Source organism: Dipodomys spectabilis, unplaced genomic scaffold (assembly GCF_019054845.1).
Source record: "Dipodomys spectabilis isolate Male_0828 unplaced genomic scaffold, ASM1905484v1 ptg000051l, whole genome shotgun sequence".
Taxonomy (NCBI): Eukaryota; Metazoa; Chordata; class Mammalia; order Rodentia; family Heteromyidae; genus Dipodomys; species Dipodomys spectabilis.
In genome coordinates this window covers 14,964,850-14,986,970 of record NW_024870728.1, presented here as the reverse complement: position 1 = coordinate 14,986,970, position 22,121 = coordinate 14,964,850, and the positions used below count along the sequence as shown (strand labels likewise).

The following is a 22,121-nucleotide window of genomic DNA, read 5'->3' as shown; positions in this document are numbered from 1 at the left end:
GCAATTATTGGTACAACCAAAGTGGGGAGAATGCATTAAAGTGAAGCACAGACATGGCCCCTACCCCATTCTCTTCTCAATAACCTGCTCTGCTTAAACACAAAGCACAGGGTGACATAAAGAAGATCATTGTAAGACTCCCAACTAGCCAAGAAGAGAAGTAGAATAAGTGGGATGAAGCCACTATTTCTGCCAGCTTTTTATCAAAAATTTCCCTCTGTGCTCCCTAGTTACCAGAGGCCCTCAACTTTGTAGGTTTCCTCATAATCCTGCACAGAAGCCGGAGAACTGGCCATGTGGTCTTCACACAAACACACATATGGTGCTCTATGGGAGATACGGTCATGCCAAGCAAGGAGGCAACAGACCAGAAGACGCAGGCACATCCTCAACCTCTTGTTTTTGAGCCACATATTCCCAAAGTACAGACTATTTGAAAATTTCTGACACTTCCTAAAAATAAGAACACAATAAAAAATGATTCCTGTACCAGTGGGACAAATTAAAGAATGGTGTTTTCCGTTAGAAAAATCAATCGGCTGGTACACATAGCCTTCTCTTCTTTTTAAGACATATTGGGATTTCTCAAGGACAAATTCTAAGGGGTATTTTAGACTTTAAACAAATGTAAATTCAAGCAGAATATGGTCTTTCTTTCTTTTCTTTCATTTTTTCTTTCTTTCCTTCTACCTTTCCTTCCTTTTCCTCCTTTCTTCATTCCTTTCTTACTTTCTTAGGATCATCTTTCTGTCCAACTCACTGAAGAGACTCTAATGTATAAGAATAATAAAAATTATTCCATTTTTTTCTACCAAGTAAGAGTTAATGATATACTCCATCTAGTACATCTACGAAAGTAGAGATTTTAAAATATATCTATATATTCAGAGCTTACACATGCTATTGCTGAGAGTCCTAGAGAGTCCATTATTTTGTATCTAAACATGGTCACTTCTGTTAACAGTTGAACCCTGTTAGGGTGCCTAGTCCCAAGAAAGGAATTAAAAACAAATTACCTGTAAGGGTTCATCATCGGTGCCAACAGGATTACATGAAATGATGTACTCAGAGCTTTCCTGGAATGGGGTCCAAGAGATGGTTGTCTGAGAGAGCGCTTCTTGTCCTGTAGAGGCATTTGGATTGAGTCCCAGAACGTGAGGATAGAGGTGGTAGTCTACGTCTCCCCTGGGGACGTGACCAATTTGGATCTCCTCATCTACGTTCGGTGTGTATGGTTGTGGCCTGAGCCTTACTGGGGTGGCCGCGGTAGGTGGTGTGGTCCGCCTAAAACCATGTTCCTCAAAGATCATTTGTTGCCCAACACTGGGCTGCTGATGGGATGTGCCAGGAAGCTGAATACCATTTCCGGTGTCATACCCAGGATTGGTGGTGATGAAAGGGGTCTTTTGAACTGTGGAGGGAACATCCAAGATTTCTGGTCCGTGAAGATTGGGGTGTGGAAGGGTTACCAGTTGGGGAAGCTCATCTAGCCAAGAGAGGTTAGAGCCAAAAAAAGCAAAGCGCGTTAAGCTCCAGTCATTGGCAGCAATAATTGTTATCAATTCAGGCAACAATGACAGTTTATCAACTTGATCAAAGCCCCTGGAAAATCAGCAGTCCACAGATCATAAAATATTTTTTTTTCTGGAAAAGAAATCTTTGATTTTTTTTCTCAAAGGTTTCTTTGTTGCTTAGAAAAAAAAAGTGTTAGTATGAATTTATCAGACACACAAAGCTTTGAGCCATGAATTTATCATACATACAAAGCTTTGAGCCGCTGAGCCCCATAAAAGCTGCCTCTGCTCACATGAAGCCTATAAGAAATGAGGTATGCAGCCTTTCGCCCTTGTTTTTCTTTTACATTTGAGAAGCATCTTGTTGGATCTAGAATCCAAAATAATCATAACAGTATCTGAAGTGTGAGAATTACAGAGGTTCTGCTCAAAAGATTTTTCTTGAAGTGGTAAGCATAAATAAAAACACATAGACATTTATTTTCAAAGGCATTCCTAACATGACTGATGTAGTATTTTCTTCATATTAAACTGAAACTGGATAACAAAGTAAGTTTCAGAAACCAAATAATAAATGAAGACCGAAACAAAAATTTAAGAACATCATAAGTAATTTGGTAGAATGCAATGTCCACCTGAGATCATAATAACATACAGTTTGATTTTTTTTGGAAAAGGAATAGTAAGATTTTATAATGACTGGCTGTAAATGAATGGAATTCCTCAGAGCTTCTTAGGTTATTCCTGTCAAAAGTGTACCAAAAAATATATAAGCTATGTTATTAGGAGAAAAAGAGTTCCCTGAGAAATGCATCAAAATGTGGAGTATTTCGCAATGATTTGTGATGAGGCTTCTTTTTCTTTTTAACCTTCTCCACTATAGCTCTTTACCTGTCTTTTTCCTTCCAATCAGAGGCTCACTCTTCTGGTTGTTCTTCAGGGCAATGACATAGAACGTGTACTCAGTTCCTGGTTCCAAGCCTGATAGAAGAACATAGGAAGGCAGGTGAAGGTTGGTGGGCCCAGCTAGTCAAGTGGGAGTTGCCTTGCCAACAGAGGCTGCTGGGGAGCAAGTACTCATCCCTCTCCACCTGGCTACTGGCCAAGGTAAAAAAAAAAAAAAATCAACTTTTCTTCTATACCCAAAGAAGGACATTTAGCCAATTCTTGCCATCACACCTGACACTTGAATGATCACTTTCTTATTGACTTTTCTAGGATATTCTCCACTCCCCCTCTCCCGCCCACCCTGGTGCCAGTCCTGGGGCTTGCTCAGGACCTGGGTGCTGTTCCTGAACTTTTGTACTCAAGGCTAGTGCTCTATCATCTGCATCATAGCTCCACTTCAGGGTTTTGTTTTTTGGTGGTTAATTAGAGATAAGAGTCACAGATTTTTCCTGCTTGGGCTAGCTTCGAACCACGATCCTTGTATCTCAGCCTAAGTAGCTAGGATTACAGGCATGAGCCACTGGCACCTGGCCCTAGGGTACTCTTTTAGCCAATATATTCAATATTGAATATATTCAATAGAGTATACCACCAATACAGCATACACATGGGGTCACTGTAGATTTTATAAATGAATCTATTTAGGTCTAAACCAGGCAACCATCAATGGCAGAGCACAAAAAGTTAAGAACAGTTAAGCAATCTTCATGTGAGCCCTGTAGGAAGTATCCAGCTCATCAATTCCCACATCAACTTCCCTGATCCCTAAAATGTCAGAGGAAGACAGTGTCTCTAGGTATCTGCATTCTCCATATTCTCTATAGGATTCTAATATTTAGATACTACCAATACAATTTGTTTCATCTCTAGGGCAAAAAATACCAGAGGCCTATAACATTTCTCACCAAGGGGGCAACATTATTCCCACCCCAGGTACTCTATCCAGGGATGGTGGCCGGGATAGCGCTGCCTCCAGATCTATTATGTGTAACTGCATACTGGGACCAATGACAGGTGGTAATTAGGAAGGTTGTACAGCATTACCAGAGCTATAGGAGGCTGAGTGTGAGGACATGATCATAACTAGCTAGTTTGCAATGGAAATTACCTTCTTCCAGAATTGCACAGGTGAACTTAAGCAAAAAAAAAAAAAAAAAAAAAAAAAAAAAAAATCCAGACAACCTTGTTATGCCGTATTACAAGACTGACACTGCATGTTCTTAGATTCATGGGTTTTGAGGCCTATGAACTCTACTGCTCCTATACAGACTGCCTTCTACTGGACCAAGCTTTTTGCCCTCAGAATGGAAGGCAAGTTCAAGGAAATGAGAACATTGTCAATATAAAAGCAGTTGTACCAGTAACGGTGGCCTCTGTGACACCTGGGCGGGGCCGAGGGACGACTTCTCTGGGAGGGGACCCAGGCTTCTCATACTTGATAATGTAGCCAGTAATTCTGGCACGGGGTGGCTGCCATGATAACAGCACAGAGTTGGGTGTGGTGGTCAGGAAGTGCAGGTTGGATGGTGCATCAATGGCTAAAAAGGAAACAGAATGAAGTCTCAGAAAAGCAATATGCCGTATCAATACTCACATGTTCTCCTTATTCCAGTCCTAAAGAGACAGAATTCTGTCAACTATAGATAATTCACGGCAAGCTACAATACCAGAAATGTCAGCTACTCCTGTGATATTTTTAAGTTCACGTGACTGATTCCTGATTGCATTTCCCCAGTGCAAAGGATAGTTACCAGTAGAGGCATCAATGATCACAGGGGAGCTCCGGGCATTGTCATTCAGGGTGTACAGGTGGATCTTGTAGTCAGTGCCTGGTTGTAAACCTGGGATTTGAAAAGACATGGTTCTTACTTGTTCTTGCTTTACTAGGAGTTTTTTTTTTTTTAAGCTAAACTGACATTTCCTTTACTGCTCCATATTTATGTAGATCATAAAAGTGGTGCATAATTGAATAGTAGCGCATGATATGGGTATTAACTGTTAATGAGAAACATACCCCCAAATCACATTACTAATGGTAGACAATGATCCCAGCTAAAATAAATTTCAAAATAGGAAAATGTTAGTTCCTAACCCACCATCTTAGAGGAGGAGCAGTCAACTATTAGAGGGGTTTTTCTCCTTAGCATAATAAATTATTTGTTAGTACCTGGAATTAGATTTGTAAACATTAAAAAGACATAAACTAATCCAGATATTAAAAGTAATCTGATTATCACTTTGACCTTTATTAAGTAGCACTGTATGTTTTTATAAATTTAATTTTTTTTTTTTTGGTGCAGTACTGGGGCTTGAACTCGGGCCTGGGCACTCTCCATTGGCTTTCTTCCTCATAGCTGATACCTCCACTTCCAGCTGTTGGCTGCTTAATCAAAGATAAGATTCTCATGGATTTGTCTGCCCCAGCTGACTTCAAATCTGGATTCTCAGATCTCAACCTCCTAGGATTATAGGCATAAGCTGTTGGCTTTTATACCTAATATTATTAATGGTAAGGATTACACACCATCCTTTCTTTTGTTTTAAATATTATTTGTTTTTTTTTAATTTAAATTTAAATTTTTTATTTAGCTTTTGTTTTTTGCCAGTCCTAGGGTTTGAACTCAGGGCCTGGGCACTGTTCCTGAACTTCTTTTGCTCAAGGTTAGCACTCTACTACTTGAGCCACAGCTCCACTTCCAGCTTTTTCTGTTTATGTGGTACTGAGGAATCGAACTCAGGTCTTCTTGCATCCTAGGCAAGCACTCTACCACTAAGCCACATTCCCAGCCCAGCTTTATTTTTAAAACAGTATCTTATTCTGGACCTCAAGCTCAAGATCATGCTCACCACCATGCTTAGACACAAATAAAACAAAATGATAAAATAAAAAACTTAAAAATAATATAGATATTAAATAAACAAGGGCATTGTAATGAAGAATAAATTTGATGAATATTAAGATTTAGGCTATTTCTCTGATAAATACTCAATGAAATCAGAGGTTCACAAACAAAATTGTTTCTCATCATGTACACCAACAACTTTATCACACTGTATCACCACAAAACATTGGAAATAGGATGACCAGCGAGAGTCAGAGAATTACTCATAAGTGAGTTTGCATTGTGAATGTGATGAACAAACATGGTGTGGTGAGTGCTGACCTGTGATGGTATAGCTCCTGACATCTGGGCTGATGATTCTCTGAACTGGGGTCTGGCCAGTCGTTGGGATGGCATCAACTTGGAAGCCTGTAATGGTCTCAGTCTTGGTTCGCCAGCTAATGGTGATTGTGGTTTCTGTAGCATCCGTCACGCGGGCTCTTCTTGGAGGGCTAACATCTGCATGGATCACAGTGACATCAATTAACGCCTGCCTCGTTCATCCATGGAAGCTTTTGGTACTTTAAAACATGTCTTCATTATGTGCCAAATACATTTATTTCAGAAAAGGACATAGACTAATAATCTATAGGTTATCTCTTCTGACATTCAAAGAGAAAAATCAATAATAATTAGGAAAGAGAATTTTCACCTCTTAAACCTTGAAGAATGGAAGTGCTTTATAAATATTACCTGCTTTTATATAATACTCTATAAAGTCAGGGCTGACTTTACAATATCTGCAGATGCCTTAGTGTTAAAAATGATCAATTGACTGTAATGTAACAGTGTATGTGGCAGGAATTACAATAACACAGCCAGCAATTATATATAATGTGGCTAATATTATTGCTGGCATGTTGTCGTTTTTATAAGGCTTCATATCTTTTCTCTATTTTATCCTTGGTTTATAGATAGCAAAACTGACAGTTCATGTCCTTGGGGAAAACGCATATGGGAGGTTATTGACATACAGCAGGGGAGAACTAAAAATCCGAGCTCATGTTGGTCTCCTTATTCCTGCACTGTTAAAATACAGCAAGAGCCTGTGTGTCCTTCCCAAACTCAACCCTATGAAAAATTCTGACAAATAGTGCATCATCTGTTTGGCAGCCCTAATCCATGTCATCATAACAAGAAGTGATTCTCTTTCTTAGTCCAGTAAGCCATTTTCTGAAGGTGCCTTAATGGCAGCATTCAAAAAGAGAAATGACAACATCCATGGTTAAAAAAAAAAAATCAAGATTCCCTCCATGATTAACTGAGTGATCAAAGATCTCATTCACTAATTCTTGTCAGTATTAAAACTTTTGATTACTTACTTTCCAGAGTGGTGACAATTCCCTGGGCTGGTTTGCTTGTCAATGAGTCCTTAAGAGCAGAAACACTCACTTCATATTTGGTGGCCACCTAGAAATAAGGACACGGTAAGCTTTTGCAGTGTCATTGCATGATGCCTAAACTTTCACTACTAAAGCATCAGATAACTCCAGTGGTTATAAAAGAAAGAAAATACCTATAAACTAGCAACATATAGCACTGTAAACTCTTAGATTAATTTCACATTCCTATTTACAGATGACTGGCAACAGACTTAAATAAAAACACTCTAGGGATTTATGCCCAACTAAGCTTTAAAATTACACCTTTATGCTAAACTGATAAAAATAAAAATGAAAAAGCGGTATTAGCCTTCTATTTCCCCTTTATGGTCTGACAGGTACAAATTAAGAATTTTTCTGATCACAGACGGGAAAAGAGAATTTGGTGCTCCGTCTCTGAACCCTTTTGTGTAGTTTCACCTAGAGTTGGCCTTTTATTAAGATATTTATCAATCTCTTAGGATCCTAGCTAGTTTTCTGCATAATGTCTAGAAGGATTACAAAAATGTTTTAATGAGGGTCAACTAGATGTGGGTTAGTACAAACTGGAGAATATTACATGCCAGCTCACAAAAATGCATAAATTCTGTGTTGTCCCCTACATACATATGTTTTAAAATAAGCAGAATGCTTGTAAAAATGAACTACACAAAATCTAAAGCTAATATACAATCCTATTCAATAGTCATCTAGAAAGGGCATAGGTCAACATAAAGGAATTCTATTTATTTAAAATTATTTGATGCCATGGAAAAAAAGTTTATAGTAAGATTATATTCTACCATCTTATAAACTGTAAGAGATGACCTACTTTTGAATATTAATGATGGAAAGTCACTGTATGTGTCTGTGTGTCTAGGTCTATGTGTATGCGCACAAGCACATTCCAGTACTGGGGCTTGAACTCAGGGCCAGGACACTGTACACCTGAGCCAAAGTTCCACTTCCAACTTCTTGGTGTTTCATTGAAAATAAGAATCTCTTTCCTTCCCAGGCAAGGAAAGAGATCTCAGCCTCCTGAGTAGTCAGGAATATAGGTGTAAACTTCCAGTGCCTGGTGGGAAATCACTTCTTACCATGAGCCCTGATATAACCACGGAAGAGCTATCAGGAGAAAGGTGGATCTCCTTCATGGGGCCCGTCTTGTCCTTGGGGGTCACACGCACTCGGTATCCAGTGAGCTGAATATTGGGTGCTGTCCACTGGGCACTCAGGCTTGTGGGTGTGACCTGAGTGAACTTCAGGTTGGTTGGAGGAGGAATAGCTGTTGGAATGGTCATTCGTTAGAGGTTTTCTCACAGGAAATGGAGAAAAGGGGGAAATAAGAAGTACAAGAACAGATTGTTCTTTTAGAGTCAGATAAATTTCAATACAATAAAGTATTAAGAAGGGTTACAAAGTGAAGAAAGTGTTTGCTGAAATAACATGTTGTATATCCACCACATTTCAAAAACTCCAAGGGGCTTTAGATTTTTAAAGGGTTCCCCAATCCCTTAAACAGAAAAATAAAATAAAATAAAAAACTAGATTGGCTTACTGGTCACTAGGATTATGTTTCTATTTGTATGAAAAGATGAGAAATAGCTGATTCCCATGTTAATTTATTTTTATATGGAAAACCATTTCACAGAGTATTCTATGCAATATATATGTATATATGTGTATGTGTGTATATATATATGTATATATATATATACACACACACACGTTTTACTGTCTCTTTATTTGGGCCTCATGCTGGCTCACAACAGAAGCAGGATAGAGAAGCAAAAAGCAGTAACACAGATGGTCACCTCTATGGTTTAGACTTTCACTAGGACACGCCTTTAGCATTCCACTCAGCCCCAGAAATAAAGCACAAGAGGATGAAGAATTGTGGATAGCATTTGCTCAAATTATTGTTTCCCATGTGTCTGAATTGAAACTTTAAAGCAAATTATACCCCACCACATGCTATAGAGCCAGGGAAGAAAGCTCTTATTCGAGTGTTCCCAGATCATGCTGCCCTACCTTGTTGTTTGTTTGTTTTACTGAGTAAGCTCTATGATGCTGAAATACTTTTCTTTGATTTATGGTTGGATTTGATTTATGGGGTGTCATAGCTTAGAAAATAATCTACAATTTTAGTATCACCTTCAGATGTCTCACTTTATGATCTTTTAATTTTCTGTTCGATCATTTCCTCTGGGACTGGAACTCACTGCCTCATAGTCTTGTTCAACTCTTTCACTCATGCCTGGTGCTCTACCACTTGAGACATGCCTTGGTACTCGCTTTTTTTTTTTGTCAGTCATGGGGCTTGAACTCGGCTTGGGTGCTGTCCATATGCTCTTCAGCTCAGGGCAAGTGCTCTACCATTTGAGCCACAACACCACTTCTGGTTTTCTAGTGGTTTATTGGAGATAAGAGTCTCACGGAGTTTCCTGCCCAGGCTGGCTTTGAACCATGATCCTCAGATCTCAGCCTCCTGACTAGCTAGGATTACAGGCATGAGCCATCAGCGCCCGGCTTGGTACTGGCTTTTTGTTGATTAATGAGTGATAAGAGTTTCAAGGGCTTTCCTGTCCAGACTGGTTTCAACCCTTGATCTCAGCCTCTTGAGTAGCTAGAAATATAGGCATGAGCCACAAGTCTTTTAACATATGGCTTTTCTTTTTTAATAAGTCAAGGTACTCCAAATTCTTTTTATGAACTATTTACTTAAATATCACCTAAATATTATTCTGTGTTATCATTGCTCTTTCAACAATGTCTTTCCTAAAAGAGCCTGAGGATGTTACTTTTCTTCTTATGTGGGAATCAATTGTCCAATTGATTTTACTTAAATATCAATTGATATTATTTAACTATCACCTAAATATTAATCTTAATTATCGTTTCTCCTTCAAAAGAGTCTATCCTAAGAGAGTTATTTTCCCCCTTACATGGGAATCAATTGCCCAATAAAATACAATGTCAGCCAGGCATAAAGCCGCTGCTCCCATGTACACCTGAGCGGTGCAGTCAACGATATACCTGTGGACTGGGTTCCAATCAAGGGCTGGCTCTCCATGTCACCGTGCAAGGCAACCACACTGACTGTGTACTCAGAACCCGGCCTGAGGCCTTTCAGCTCTGCAGTGTCTTCTTCACCATCAGGTGCAGGGAATAGCTCATGGATTCCATCCTCAGGGCTCGAGTAGGTCACCCTGTACCTGGAAACTTGCCCCTGTGGGCTTTCCCAAGCAATTTTGATGGAATCAACATCCACATCAGTGAATGTCAGTCCTTTAGGGCGATCAATGTCTGTTAGGCAAATTAATGGTAAGAGGTTATGTGAAAAGCAAGTTGTGAAATAAGCATTTTTATCACATGCAAAGCAGTTCTGCAGATTCCATTTTCTCTGATGAATTAAATTCCCTTAACCCCACTATTAAATGGAAAAATTACTTGACATTGGTTTTTTGATTTAGAAAATATTTAACGTTGCATTACTTATTAAAACATGGTGTATGTGAGATTTGTAGACACACTGCAAGATGGTCCCCAAATGGAGATTTAAATTAACTTGAAGCTCTGCCACCAAGATTTGTTCTTGCAATCTGATGTTAGTCCTAAAGACCTGGGTTTTCTATGGCTTTGGATTGGTAAAGTTGATTTTCAATGTTAAACTCAGATAGCTCTAATTTTCTCTTAAATTCTTCTTTTCTCCATTAAGTATTTGTATTAAATTTTGATCCAGCCACAGTCCTTCAAACATAATAGCTCCACAAGACATACTTCAGTCAACTTTACCAGCCAGTCATAGAAAAGAAGGCTCTAGCAAAATATCTTATAAATTTGCTATATGTGAATAAGATCTTTTTGCTGAGGCCATTTGAGCAAAAGAAAAATTCAAAGCACAGCAATAAACTATGGCAGAGCCACAACTTCTGTTCCCATATGTTCACTACTTAGCACTGAGAAAAAATAAAGCATTTGTCAAGGGCTCAACCTAATATATACTGAGCCAACCAATTGGTCTTCCCTCTGTAAAACTGCCAAAGATATACAGAGGACATTCAGATAACCAAGAACAGAATCTGACTTCAGGAATGGAAGCCAGTGTTGGTTACGTACTGGTCACTGCAGTCTGAACCAGGGGCTGGCTCTCTCCATTTTGGTTCTGAGCATAGACACTAACCACATATTCGACAGTGGGCTGTAAGCCTTCAATGGTCATTTCTGTTTCATCTGTGAAGAGAGTTCAAAGCAAATGCAGTGTCTATATACTGTAAAAGCCATCCAAGCAGCTTCCAGAATTTGATAGTAAGAACACAGTAGAAAAGAATTTCACTTGCAAAATGAGTCTTACATCAATTTTCTCTTAAAGAAAAAAAAACCTGACCCTTCATTGCTAATACAAACCTCACACTGAGGTTTTACAACTTGATACAATACCCCAATTAATAATCCTGCTCTGAAAAGCAAAGACAAAATTAACCTTGATCCTGAGATCTAATTAATTTTACAAATATTTCATATAAAAATAAAAGCAACAGAACTATAAGACTCCTCTTTGTGTGTGTGCGTGTGTGTGTGTGTGTGTGTGTGTGCGCGCGCGCGTGCATGCATTTGCACACATGTGCGCGTGCACTTGCACACTTGCATGAGCAAGCACCAGTCAGTCCTGGGGCTTGAACTCAGGGTCTGAGGGCTGTCTGGAGCTTTCTTGCTCAAAATTAGCACTCTGTCACTTGAGCCACAGCTTCACTACTGACATTTTGGTAGCTAACTATAGATAAGTGAAGTCTCATGAGCTTTCCTGCCTGGGCAGTCTTGGTACCTATCCTCCAATCTCAGCCTCCTGAGCAGTTAGGATTACAGGTGTGAACCATCAGCACCCAGCTATCCTTCTCTCCTTGATGTGCATGCTAAACAATACCACAGTTACAATTGCTTAAGTAAACAGAATTGTTTTGAAAAACCAGAAATTCTGTATTGTAAAACAAACTGAGAGTTAAGTTGGCATTAGTTTTTAGCCCCTGAATTATTAATGGGATCGCTCCAATATAGTACATGAAATGTATTCCTTATGACAAACTGGCTGTTTATTTTAAAAAGAAAATTGGTTATTCTTACCTGGACCCACAGTTTTTGATTTGGATGGTCCCTGGCCATTTTTAGGTGTGGTAGTCACTCGGTAGCCAGTGACAGGAGAACTTGAAGGCAGCCACCTGACACTAATGCTGTTGTCTTGAACATCTGTCACTTGCATCTCAGATGGTTTGCCAATTTCTACAAACAAAAGACAAAGAGAAGCTGGTGACATCCCAACCCTTGGAAATAAGACTACACAGACCCTGGTTTCAATTTCTGGTGTATATTCAAATAATCTACTCTTGTTCTTCTATGTGCTTCTTTTTTTTTAAGAAAAGAAAGAGTTTGGCCGGGTGCTGGTAGCTTAGGCCTATAATCCTAGCTAGTCAGGAGGCTGAGATCTGAGGATCACAGTTCAAAGCCAGCCTGGGCAGGAAAGTCCACAAGACTCTTAGCTCCAATAAACCACCAGAAAACCAGAAGTAGCACTGTGGCTCAAGTGGCAGAGCACTAGCCTTGAGCTGAAGAGCTCAGGGATAGTGCCCAAGCCCAGAGTTCAAGCCCATGACTGAAAAGAAGACTTTGCCAAGTGCTAGTGGTTTAGACCTGAAAACCTAGCTACTCAGGAGGCTAAGAGCTGAGGATCATGATTCAAAGCCAGCCTAGGCAGCAAAGTTCATGAGAATCTTATCTCCAATTAACCAGAGAGAAGAGGAGCTATAACTCAACTGGCAGAGTGCTAATTCTGAGCAAGAAAACTTCAGATAGCTCCAAGACCCAGGGTTCAAGCCTTACGATCAACACATAGCTAGCTAGATGGGTTTGGGTGCTGTCCTTCAGCTCTTCAGCTCAAGGTGAGCGCTCTACCGCTTGAGCCACAGTGCCACTTCTGGTTTTCTAGTGGTTTATTGGAGATAAAAGTCTCACAGACTTTCCTGCCTGGGCTGGCTTTGAACCGTGATCCTCAGATCTCAGCCTCCTGAGTAGCTAGAATTACAGGCGTAAGCCACCGGCGCCTGGCTCTTAAAACTACTTTTAAGATGACTGCTTTAGGGGCTGGGAAGGTGGCTCAGTGGTAGAGTGCTTGCCTTGCATGCATGCCTGAGGCCCTGGGTTTGATTCTTCAGCACCACATAAGCAAAAAGAAAAAAGCCGGAAGTGGCGCTGTGGCTCAAGTGTTAGAGCACTAGCCTTGAGCTGAAGAGCTGAGGGACTGCATCCAGGCCCAGAGTTCAGGCCCCACAACTGGACCCCAAAAAAAAAAAAAAAGACTGCTTTATTTTACATATCCTAAGCAGGGTGTTTTTCCTTTTACCTTATCAACTCATTCACTCATTACAAGTACATAAGACATATTAATCAAACAGACAAAATCTCTGCTTTTGAGATGCTTTCTTGTATATTTGATTCAAACCTGTTCACTGCAGGTGCTGTTAGCTACAAGTTTTGTCTTATTAAAAAGACAAATCACAACCAGGTATATATGCCTCATGTGAACCTATAATCCTAACTACTTAAGAGACAGGGATCCAGAGAATCATGGTTTCAAGCCAGCCTGGCAAAGAAAAGTCTAAAAGAGTCTGTCTTCGTTAAAAAAAAAAAAAAAAGACACCCAAAACAGCAAAATGTAGGGTTGGAACTATGTCTCAAGTGGTAGAGTGCCAGATGAGCAAGAAAGTCTTGTGGCCCTGAATCCAAACCCCAGTACTGTCAAAAAGAAAGAAAGAGAAAAAGGGAAAGGATAAGGAAAAAGAGAAAAAGAAGGGAAGGGAAGGAAGAAAGAAAGAGAGAGAGAAAGGGAAGAAAAGAGAAAAGAAAAGAAAATCAAGGCTGGTGTACACTTTAGGGCACACAAGCCACTGGGTCTACTCCTAGTCCAACACACACATCACACACACACAGGCCTTTGAATAAATAAGGCTGTGTCACTCAGAGAGAAGTCTGTACCTGTTCGATAATCAATGGAAACTGGCTTGCTGCTGGCTGGGCTGTCCCCACGGCCAACAATAGCATATAAGGTGATGGTATAATCTGCTCCAGGCTTCAGGTTGCTGATGGTAGCTGTGGACTTGCTCCCAGGCACAGTGAACTCCTGGACAGGGCTATTTCCTCCTGTACAAAAATGGACCATGGAGAATGGGAGGGGCTCCAGGTTACTTGGGTATTACTTATGAGTTAACCAATTGAAAGCAGCATACAAATCACATCTTACTACTTATTCCCTTCTACTGTGCTGTTAACAAAGATTGGACAGGAAGGAGTATTTCTGCATGGAGTAGGAAATTGAAGTTAACAAGCATGATATAACATGAAATGCTACCTTGTGAACATGAACAAATTGTAAATTGATGTTAAAAGGGAGATGAAGGTGAGCTTTTTATGCAACCTAGGATTACAAATATTGTATTCTTTTCAAACTTTTCAACAGAACATGTTTATGTTAAAAATTAGAGACTACATCCAGGCACTGGTGGCTCAGGCCTGTAATCCTAGTTACTTAGAAGGCTGAGATCGAAGCAGTGTAGTTCAAAGCCAGCCTGGGCAAGAAAGAGACTCTTATCTCTAATTAACCATCAAAAAGCCAAAACTGGATCTGTAGCTCAAGTGGTAGAGCACTAAGTCCTAAGCAAAAAAGCTTAAGGACAGTGCCTAGGCCCTGAGTTCAAGCCCTGCTAGAAGCAGCACACACACACAAAAAAGTAGAAAAGCAAGAAGAAAGCAAAATTATACATCATTAGTCATCATATATTTGTCAATTTATGACCTTTCTTCCTTTATCTCTGTTCATCCCCCTCTAGTTGTATTCTATAAACAACTTCTTAATCTAGATTTTACAACCAGTTAAAACACACACATATATATGTTTATATATATATATATATATATATATATATATATATATAGTCTTGGGATATGGCAATGTCCAATGAATAGGCTGAGCCATAGCTCTTCAATTCCATCTCCACCAATGGGTTTCCAGGACTGCCCACAACACATTCAGATGTGGTCAATGTGAAGTAGACTCTCATAGCTAACACACCTGTTTCTCCATAGGTGATCCTGTAGTACCTCACGGTGACTGCTGGAGGCTCCCAGCTGATCAGGAGGCTAGTAGGAGTTGAAGCAATGACTTCCAAGTCCCTTGGGGTATCAGAAACTACAAAAAGTACAGGAAAGTTTGATCATTTTCAAACAATGCCCAGAGTCTCTTTTTCTTACTTTCTAGACAATTGTCTTTTATATATATCCTTCACACAAAGATAAAAATGCTACATTAAATAGGCAAATTATAAAAGCAGGAATCATTTAATGTGAGAGAGTAAGGAAAGCATTTAAATTGTGATTAGAAAAACAATGTTGAATATTCAGTATTTCAGTACTTACCAAAGCATTTTTTTCCATTAACATTTTTTATTTTGAAATATTAGTTTACAAAACAATAGAAACTGGCCAGGCACCCACAGCTTATCCCTATAATCTTAGCTACTTTAGGAGCCTGAGATCTGAGGATGGCATTTTGAAGCCAGCACAGACAGAAAAGTCTATGAGACTCTTTATCTCCAATTAGCCACAAAAAACCCAGAGTAGAGCTGTGGCTCAAGTGGTAGAGCACTAGCTTTGAGCATAGAAGCTCAAGGACAGTGCCTAGGTCCTGAGTTCAAGCCCCAGGGCTGGCACTTGTGCACATGCACATGTACACACACACATATCCACACACACATAGACATAAAACTAAGGTTTGTGCTATTTGGAAACATTTGCCACATATACACTCCCTTTCTCCCACCCATCTGTCTTGCTCGCTCGCTCTCTCTCAACCATTTATGGTATAGGTTATCATAATGCTACTTCTCCCCCAAAGAACTTCAGCATCTCAAAAAAAGAACTTCAGCATCTATCTCCCAAGAATACTGTCATTATTACACTAAGATTGTTTTTTAACTTTTAGAGCAGTGCTAAGCACTCCATCCCTTCTCATTTTATGTCTGTAATGGTGGTCTGTTTTTGAGAGTTGATAATTCAGACAACATGGAGCTATTTATTCCCTAGATACCAACAGATTAGGCAAGTCTTCTGAATTTCTTTGTGGACAAAAAAGAAGTTACCTGTTGGTTGTTGGCCAACTAAGGGTTGGCTTTCCTCTCGGCCATAAAGAGCAACAATGCTGACCACATACTCCGTGCCTGGAATGAGGTTGCTGAGGGTGATGGAATTGCGGTTGGGGGGCACTCTATCTTCTCGAGGTCTCCCACTAAAGTGTTCAGGATGGTGGCGAATCTTGTAACCAGTGATGGGAGCTCGAGGAGCAATCCAGTGCACCGTGAAAGAGTTGGTAGTGATCTCGGAAAAGTCAATGCCAGTTGGGGAATCAAGACCTGTTTTCCCAGCCAGGGGAGGATGAAGATAGAAAGAAAGAAAGAAAAAAACAGTGAGACACCAGCTTAGATAGGTAAGAGGAAGTAACATACGCAGCAATGCAGTGATCCACTACTGACCACGTCGGAATTGCAAAATCATAAACTCAAAATATGTCAACTCACACATTCATTAATGCTTTTCTTCTTGCTAAATTACCTGTGTGTCATGATAAGCTTCCATGTCATCCTTGAAAGCAGGTATGCAAAAATATTTCAAGAGCTGCTACTTTCAAGTACTTCAGCATTCAAGGAGTATTTTTATCCTACAAATTTATCACTCAAAGCAAAGCAAGATTTGCCCGTGCTCATGTTCAAGAAGCTTTCCATACTCAAGAAAGGATACATATGTCAAGAGAATGACAATAATGGTAGACACAAAACTTTCCAACTAAAGACAATCTCCTGGACAAATTAGAGTGAAAATGTAGTACATTAAAAAAAAAAAAAAAGAAGAAGAAGCTGGCACCAGTGGTTCATGCCTGTAATATCTTAACTACTCAAGAGACTGAGATCTGAGGATCATGGTTCAAAGCCACCCCAGGCAGGAAAGTGCTAGCACTTTGCCTCAAAGTGGTAGAGCATTAGCATTGAGCATAAGAGCTCAGGGACAGCACCTAGGCCCCAAGCTCAAACCCTACGACTAACAAAAAAAAACCAAGAATTCAGTGTTTATCTCCTATTCAACTTACTTAATAACCTCTCTGGGACTTCCAGTGTATTTTTTGTTTGAATTATATACAACATTTGCTAATTCTATTCAGTAATATATTCAAATATGACTGAAAAGTCTTAACTACTTTTTGGAATCAACTGGACCATAAATAAACCAATGAACACGTTTTTATTTTTTCCTTTGTGTTGGCTTGAACTCAGGATCTGCCCCTGAGGTTTTTCACTCATGGTTGGATCTCTACCACTTGAGCCACAGCTCCACTCACAGCTCTGTAATGGTTATTTGAAATAAAAGTCTCAAGAACTTGCCCAGGCTGGCTTTGAACCACAATCTCAGCCTCATGAGTAGCTATAATCAGAGGCATGAGCCACTGGTGACTGGCTGTTGAATGTTTTTTTTTTTTAAGGGAAAAATGGAAAGCAGTACTCATAGTTAAGAAGAGAAATAATATTTAAGGGATTCTATTCAACCCTTTTCTTGTAAGAAAATGTGTTGTCAAGGAGAAAATATACACAAATTCATTGGCTTAGTAAAGGAGGAAATATATTTAGAAGGCAATGACAGTGTTTTAGGTCAGCTATTATGCCAAACTGCCTAATGAAATAAAGATATCATGAGAAGTGCTTTGTTGTTGCTGTTTGTTTTGTTTTGGGGGGAGGGGTCCATTCTAGGGGGCTGAACTCAAGGTGAAGGCAGTGTCCCTGAACTTTTGTGCTCAAGGAGAACACTCTACCACTTGAGCCATAGCTCCATTTCTGTTTTTTCTTTGGTAGTTACTTAGAGGTAAGAGTCTCATGGGCCTTCCTGCCTGGGCTGACTTTGAACCAGGATCCTCAGATCTCAGCCTCCTACATAGCTAGGATTATAGGCACAAACCACCAGTGGCCCAATATTTTTAAAGAAAAACCAACAAAGTTTCTGGACTTATTTCATTTCTATGTGGAAGTAGGAAATAGAAACTGAAGTGACTGCAATGCTAACTAATAATTAGTAATTATGAATTATTGATAAGGTGTCTCTTCATTTTCAAGATCAATGATAGAAAATAAGAACAATGATGCATAGACTACCATTGCAAAAGATGGAGATGTACTTTAGAAATAATACCTCATGGGGCTGGGAAGGAGGCTCAGTGGTCAAGAGTGCTTGCCTTGCATGTATGAGGCCCTGGGCTTGATTCCTCAGCAACACATAAGCAGAAAAAGCCAGAAATGGAGCTATGGCTCAAGTGGTTGAGTGCTAGCCTTGAGCTGAAGAGCTGAGGGACAGAGCCCGGGCCCAGAGTTCAGACCCCACAACCAACCAAAAAAAAAAAAAAAAGAAAGAAAGAAATAATACCGCATTTTGTTATTAAAACTGGCAAGTGAGAGCTATGTGATAAGCATGTGGTCACATGACTCACGTGTTTTCTCTCTTCCTCTGAGAGGGACGCTCTCATGTTGTTCATAGACACTGGAGACACTGACTAAATATTCAGTTCCAGGCAGGAGATCTGAAAAGACAAGTGAGGCTTAATTTAAAATTGTGCTTGAAAGCATGAGAAAACAAAGCATTCCTTGAACTATTTGAACTCGTGAGCTATCTGATATTTAGGTATCTCACTTAGTCTAATTACACCCAATTGCTACCTGGAAAAGGCCTATAATTGGGTAATACAGAAGCTTCCCTGTGTCCTAAAATCTCTTGTATCCCTGCCCTCAATTCCACTTCTTTGAATGTGACTCAACCAGATTTACATAGGAACATATCGCTAATATTTCTCTTACCACTTGATGGTGTATCTGTTGGGGACAAATGTTGATATTTATTCTGACACAATGCATTATCATTTCTTCCTCACAACAACCTGATGAGTTAGTTTTCTATTCATTATAGCAGCTTTATTATCAACAATATATGCACTTATTTGAAGTGTACATGTATACCCTTTATCATGAAGAACTTGAAGAACCATTAATGTATTCAAGATAATGAACAATCAATATATTCAACAGGACCTTTACTTCTGAACATTTAGTTTATCACAGTTATCTCCATTGCTCAGGAGAAAACTGAGGTATACTTAAGTTATTTTCTTTTATTTACTTGCCCATATATAGGAGCTGATTCAGGTCTAGATCCATGGTCTTAACAATTAACCTCCATACACACACACACACACACACACATACACACACACAAAAGAGCCCCCCTCCCAAGGGAAAGAATGAGTTCTGTCATATTCAAATAAGAGAAGAATAATTTCTAAAAATTTAATACACATCCCTGAGCATTCTTTTTTTTTTAAATAATCGTTTCCAACCATTATACTCCTACTCACTAAAACCCTCATTCCTCTACCCATCAACTTTTCTAAAGATGCTCCTGCAATGTATGGACAAGCTCCAGATTAAGAGGGAATGAGAGGCTTCAGATGCTTCTATAAAATGGGATAGTAGTGACTTTAGTAAGGGGAAGATTGCTACCATGATGTCATAGCACTAGGACCCAAGTTCTCTGAACATATGATTGACACATGACAGGTGTTGGGTAGGCTACAGCCAACTAGATGCAGAGGATTATACAGTTACTATTGATTCCAGAGTGTTCTAAAATAGAACTAGCCACTATGGACTCAATCATGTAGATATAAAGGCACTCTAGCACTCAGCCACAGAGTGGGAAGGAAAGACCATTGTCTAGCTCAGCTGTCTTGGTGCTTCAGTTTCTAAAATATACTTGAGAAAGAAGGGATGTTTTCAAGCTACTCTTTGGGAATCTATCTTAAGGTATTTTTCCCTACATGGACTCTTTTGTTGTACTTACACATTTTACTATAATGTGAAATAGTCAGAAGAAATATTTATGTAAAACAGCACCATGTTGCAACCTCCTCTTTTTTTAATAAAAGAAAAACTGCCTCATTCCAAAATGATAGGAACTAGAAAAAGACAACTTGCACAAATCGTTGTTTATTTAGTGTCAGTCATTTCCCAAGTCCTCACCGTCTTCTGAGAAATACTGCAAACAGATTTTTTTCTGTAGAAATTAAGCTTCTGACTTCATAGTATCCTGCTGTATCCCAGACAATCAATTCCTAAATTTTCAAATACTAAATAGATTACCTGCTGACACTGAGAAAAGTCAAGAAAATAGATATGATAACACATATTTGCAACTCTCACTTGTCCTCTCTGAACATTTAGATTCAGCTATATATCAAGTCTCTTGATATGTGCTGATTTGGAAGTAGAATGTGAAGTTGTCCAAGATGTTTTTTTTTAAGAAGTCGTGTTATCAAGAAAACAATAAACGTCAGATCCTTTAGAATGTACAGAGTTGCCTATTAAAATTGGAGATTAGTTCACAGCTCTTTGGCAACTTGTCCTCTTAATTGCTTCTATTCAAGAACTCCAGAATTCACTATGCTGAAAGTTAGGACTTAGTGACCAAATATATTTGACTGCTTACTTGTTAAGACCACTGCATTGTCTAAAGGAGAAATGGACAGCTCTGCCACATCTTCTTCATTCTTCACGGGTGAGTAGCGTACCAAGAGGTTAGTCAGTTCAATGGATGGAGGTGGAGCCCATGTGACACGCATAGTGTCTGAGCCGATATTGGTGAATCTCAGGTCAGTGGGAGGAGGGACCGCTGGATTCAAATAAGAAGATATTAATACAACTTTAAAGCAAAAGTGAACAAAAATAGCTGGAAAGGTAAGACCAATACTTCATGCACAAAGGAAACAGTCACAATCATGCAATTCATCTAATCTAAATCTAATTCTAAATCTAATTCATAGTGTTATGACACATAGTACTGTTAGGCCCCTTTAACCTTTCTGCCATCATCAAAGTAGTTGACGGAGTAATTTCAAATAGGTTGATTCGAAGTTCATAAGTAATACCACTGAAGATAATTTTACCGCAGGCTGAAGAGGCTTAAGTTGCCACACAGCAGAAAGGAAACAGCAGTACTTTCCAAGGAAACACATGCACACAGACAAAAAAATAAGAGGAAGGTTCTAAGTTTTCTCCATGGTGTGAGATGTCTACAAACTACCAATATAGCTACAATCTCATTCAATAAATTCTACTTACAAGTAGGAAGGGTTCATGCATATTGGTTCTCAATATGTGTCTTACCATGCAGGGCAGAGAACCTCTAAAATGTTGCATGCTGGTACCCAGACTGTGGTTAAAGAGGAGTTCTTTGTCTTGTGATAACAACAAAATCTAGACTCCTACCAAGCTTATTTTTCTTTCCTACCTGGGGCCACCTCCTTGCAATCTACCCTAAATTTTTATGTGTTCTTAATCACAAGGAACATGGTATAAAGCTCATCAGAGGACAGAAAAAAAAGAGCATAATATATTCTGGAAGTGTATCTCTTAGTATTAACTAGTGCTTATCATACCATGTGGTATTCATGTTTGATATTTTTTAACAAAAAATAACCCTCCAGGTCTGCAAATTTGATTAACTTATTATGTTACTTTGAAATTAATAGATAGGGTGTCGGGACTTCTGTATGTGGTAAAGTGTATGGAAAGCGACTTACATAGGTCTTCATCCAAGTAGATCAGTGCATGTACTAGTCTTCTTATCTCCCAACCCATCCCATCTTAATCTATATGGTCCAACACTGGCTTCTCCCTGGAAACTTCCAGATTTAACCACAGTGACTGGTGACAGCATGCAACACTATCCGTGTCTCAAACAGAAGTTTTCAAAATTCACCCGTTTGCTGTGTCAGTGTAGTAGGGGCACTCTCTCCGCCATTAATGAGAGTGATAACGCTGATGTCATAGTCAATGCCCGGCTCCAGCCCTGTAACTGTGTAGTATCCTACTGAGGAGTCCACAAAATCTTCAAAAATAGGGATACCTTCTCCTGCCGCAACTACTGTGATGCGGTACCCAATAATGGTGGAAGAGTTTAGCGGGGTCCACCTCAGGCCGATGCTTGAATCGGTTATATCAACAAAGCTTAGGTCAGTGAGTTGGGGTACCTCTATTAAGTTACAAAGCAAAGAAAAGGGCAGAAGGAAAATAGAAGCAAAAAAAAAAAAAGAGGAAAAAAATAAAGCAGTGTTCATCAGGTCATCAGTGGTAAAATTGAAGGAATGGTAAAGCAATGATGGTAATATGCAATTTGTTTCAAATTATCTGAAAAGACTTCCTAAGAATCATGAATCATTTGCTTCCCTGGGAGAATAAAACAAATTACAATATTCTTTTAGCAGTTTGCTTGCATTTTGAAAT

The 22,121-nt window shown here is 39.4% G+C and overlaps 1 protein-coding gene across 10 annotated transcripts in view; it reads right to left on the bottom strand.

Moving 5' to 3' along the window:
• Fn1 (fibronectin 1) overlaps window positions 1-22,121 on the bottom strand; it is a 71,284-nt gene that overhangs the window by 8,921 nt on the left and 40,242 nt on the right. The window contains exons 25-40 of one of the 10 annotated variants that reach the window (XM_042679297.1): window positions 21,598-21,870; window positions 20,326-20,508; window positions 18,278-18,367; window positions 15,891-16,160; window positions 14,825-14,941; window positions 13,732-13,896; window positions 11,827-11,982; window positions 10,825-10,938; window positions 9,742-10,011; window positions 7,803-7,990; window positions 6,667-6,754; window positions 5,627-5,803; window positions 4,214-4,303; window positions 3,821-4,000; window positions 2,406-2,495; window positions 1,017-1,486 (exon numbers count right to left, since the gene is read on the bottom strand). In XM_042679297.1, the coding sequence (XP_042535231.1) occupies window positions 1,017-1,486; window positions 2,406-2,495; window positions 3,821-4,000; window positions 4,214-4,303; window positions 5,627-5,803; window positions 6,667-6,754; window positions 7,803-7,990; window positions 9,742-10,011; window positions 10,825-10,938; window positions 11,827-11,982; window positions 13,732-13,896; window positions 14,825-14,941; window positions 15,891-16,160; window positions 18,278-18,367; window positions 20,326-20,508; window positions 21,598-21,870 (2,921 nt within the window). The remainder of the gene's footprint in view (window positions 1-1,016; window positions 1,487-2,405; window positions 2,496-3,820; window positions 4,001-4,213; window positions 4,304-5,626; window positions 5,804-6,666; window positions 6,755-7,802; window positions 7,991-9,741; window positions 10,012-10,824; window positions 10,939-11,826; window positions 11,983-13,731; window positions 13,897-14,824; window positions 14,942-15,890; window positions 16,161-18,277; window positions 18,368-20,325; window positions 20,509-21,597; window positions 21,871-22,121) is intronic. The other 9 variants (XM_042679300.1, XM_042679299.1, XM_042679294.1 and 6 more) reach the window with 9 other exon arrangements.